The sequence below is a fragment of the Opisthorchis viverrini genome (genome assembly GCF_000715545.1).
Source record: "Opisthorchis viverrini unplaced genomic scaffold opera_v5_76, whole genome shotgun sequence".
NCBI classification, from domain to species: Eukaryota; Metazoa; Platyhelminthes; class Trematoda; order Opisthorchiida; family Opisthorchiidae; genus Opisthorchis; species Opisthorchis viverrini.
The window spans coordinates 1,037,827-1,039,847 of NW_008751730.1; the positions used below are offsets into that span (position 1 = coordinate 1,037,827).

General features: G+C 45.0%; 1 protein-coding gene across 1 annotated transcript in view; it reads left to right on the forward strand.

Annotated features, from left to right (window-relative positions):
* Positions 1-800: 800 nt before the first annotated feature.
* Positions 801-2,021, forward strand: part of T265_04472 (hypothetical protein) — a gene marked incomplete at both ends in the record, with an annotated part of 58,639 nt that continues 57,418 nt past the window's right edge. Inside the window, one exon of the mRNA XM_009169221.1 lies at positions 801-973. Within this exon, the coding sequence (XP_009167485.1) occupies positions 824-973 (150 nt within the window). The remainder of the gene's footprint in view (positions 974-2,021) is intronic.

Sequence of the window (2,021 nt, forward strand, 5' to 3'; positions counted from 1 at the left end):
TAATGTATCTTGCATATTGCTGAAAAGCGGGCTTTTACTAGAACATCTTTTACGGCTCCACCTGTGATGGTTCTAAAACCATAAGTTATGGCTAACTACATTGTACGACTTCAACTGGTGTATAGAAAATTTTTGATCCAATTGCATCTTCAAGAAACTGATTCCCCCAAGCAAAGACGGACTTCTTCATAATTATTTGAATATGATGTTGAGACTACTGACCAAGCCACACTGGGCGCTTATGCACTAGGGCAGTAGTAGCTATTCTCCTTGAAAGAGCCCAACGAACCAGCTTCAGAAACAATGGAATGATGGTCCTTCCATCCGTTATAGTGCCTAACTGAGATAACATGCTTTTCTGCACACTGTCTTCCTCAATTGAACGGCGCAGAATGACGTCCTTTTTGTGCATCCGATCATGTTTAGTGACCCTATGTAGGATGAGTGGAAGTCTAAGCAATTGGGGTTGACATGGAGTTGACAAATCATATTGTGTAGGCTTCGAATCCTGAACTATGACTGACCCCGACCGAAACACGCGTCGTTAAACAAAGAATCTGTACTCCGCGGTAAAAACAAGGGGGAACGCCCTCTCAAAATATATCTTACATGCAGCCATGTCATGACATGTAATATCTGTTGCTTAAATAGCAGGAATTTTTTCCCACTAAGTACCATACGAGACTCTATCAGCCTTTGAGTTCGCCATAATATCACTCTCGGTTACTGCCTTTACTCGAAGATCGGTGACCGTAAAACAGGGCTGAACTATCCTTTTCTTACTTGGTACCGCTTTATTTCCGCTTTCAGGCCTACACCTGAAATGTTTCAATACGGTGGTGGTGCACGAAGACTGTACACTCGCTTCAAACTTCTACACCTTGTTTTCATTGCTAGTGTATGCATCATATTCACATGGTCCGTTGCCTCCTGGCTCCCGGATTCCGGGAAGTCTGTCAGTGATAAAAAACGGGTGAGTTCTACTTTTAAACCATGTACCGCCTATTTTGGCTGTCTCGAAGGCCTTCAACATGTGCTGCTTGATGGCTTCTCATTTTACTGTTTCTGTGGATGATGGTGAGAACCTGACCTCGGATTAGGGCTGAGTGATAGAACGTTTCCTAAAGATACGTCCCTTTTTGTTCGTGGTCTTCAGGTTTTGAAAAAAAATCCGAACTGAGCTCGTGGAAGTGCCAAACTAAGATGATCGACAACCATTCTCCACGTTCACTCTTGCTCAGAATGCTCTACCGTGGACGCCATGAACAGACAGCACTGTGCTCTACTCAACAAAGCGTGAAAGATGCCTCATAAGACGCAACAAAGAAGGTTGCGTCTGTGTCCACTAAACCTAAAGCGGTGTATACTCGCCCTGCCGTCTGACCCCTGTTGACCCAACTTGACGTCAACTTGTCTGTCACTGGGAGCGTACGCAACCATTCAGTGCTCCTGGTTCTGGTGTATGGGTAAGAACGGGCTTTTGGCGTTTGACTTTCGGTGTCGCCGAAACGTCATCTGGTTCTGGTGTTACCAGGGGTACTAAGATGTACTGAATGAATTTCGAAAGATGCGGCAATTCTCGATAGAAGATCTCGCTACTGTCTGGGTTTCTTCGGTTAGATTGCATTTATATCATACCGGACGTCCATGTACCCTACTGAATTTTCCAATATCTACCACGTGCTTCATGTGGGGGCGAGATGGACCAAGTGGTTAGTGTCTGGGTTTTTCGGTTAGATTGCATTTATATCATACCGGACGTCCATGTACCCTACTGAATTTTCCAATATCTACCACGTGCTTCATGTTGGGGGGAGATGGACCAAGTGGTTAGAGCGCGAATATACTGACCGGAAGTCATCATCATCATCATCGACAGCATGACGTCAGTGTTCAACACCGATGCTTCACTGCCGTACAACCATGACTTATTTGAAAGCCTTATTGTAAAGAAAGGAATAAAGGTGGACGGGGGAGGGACTTAGTGCTAGCTTAACACAATCATTCCGAGGTGCCCACAC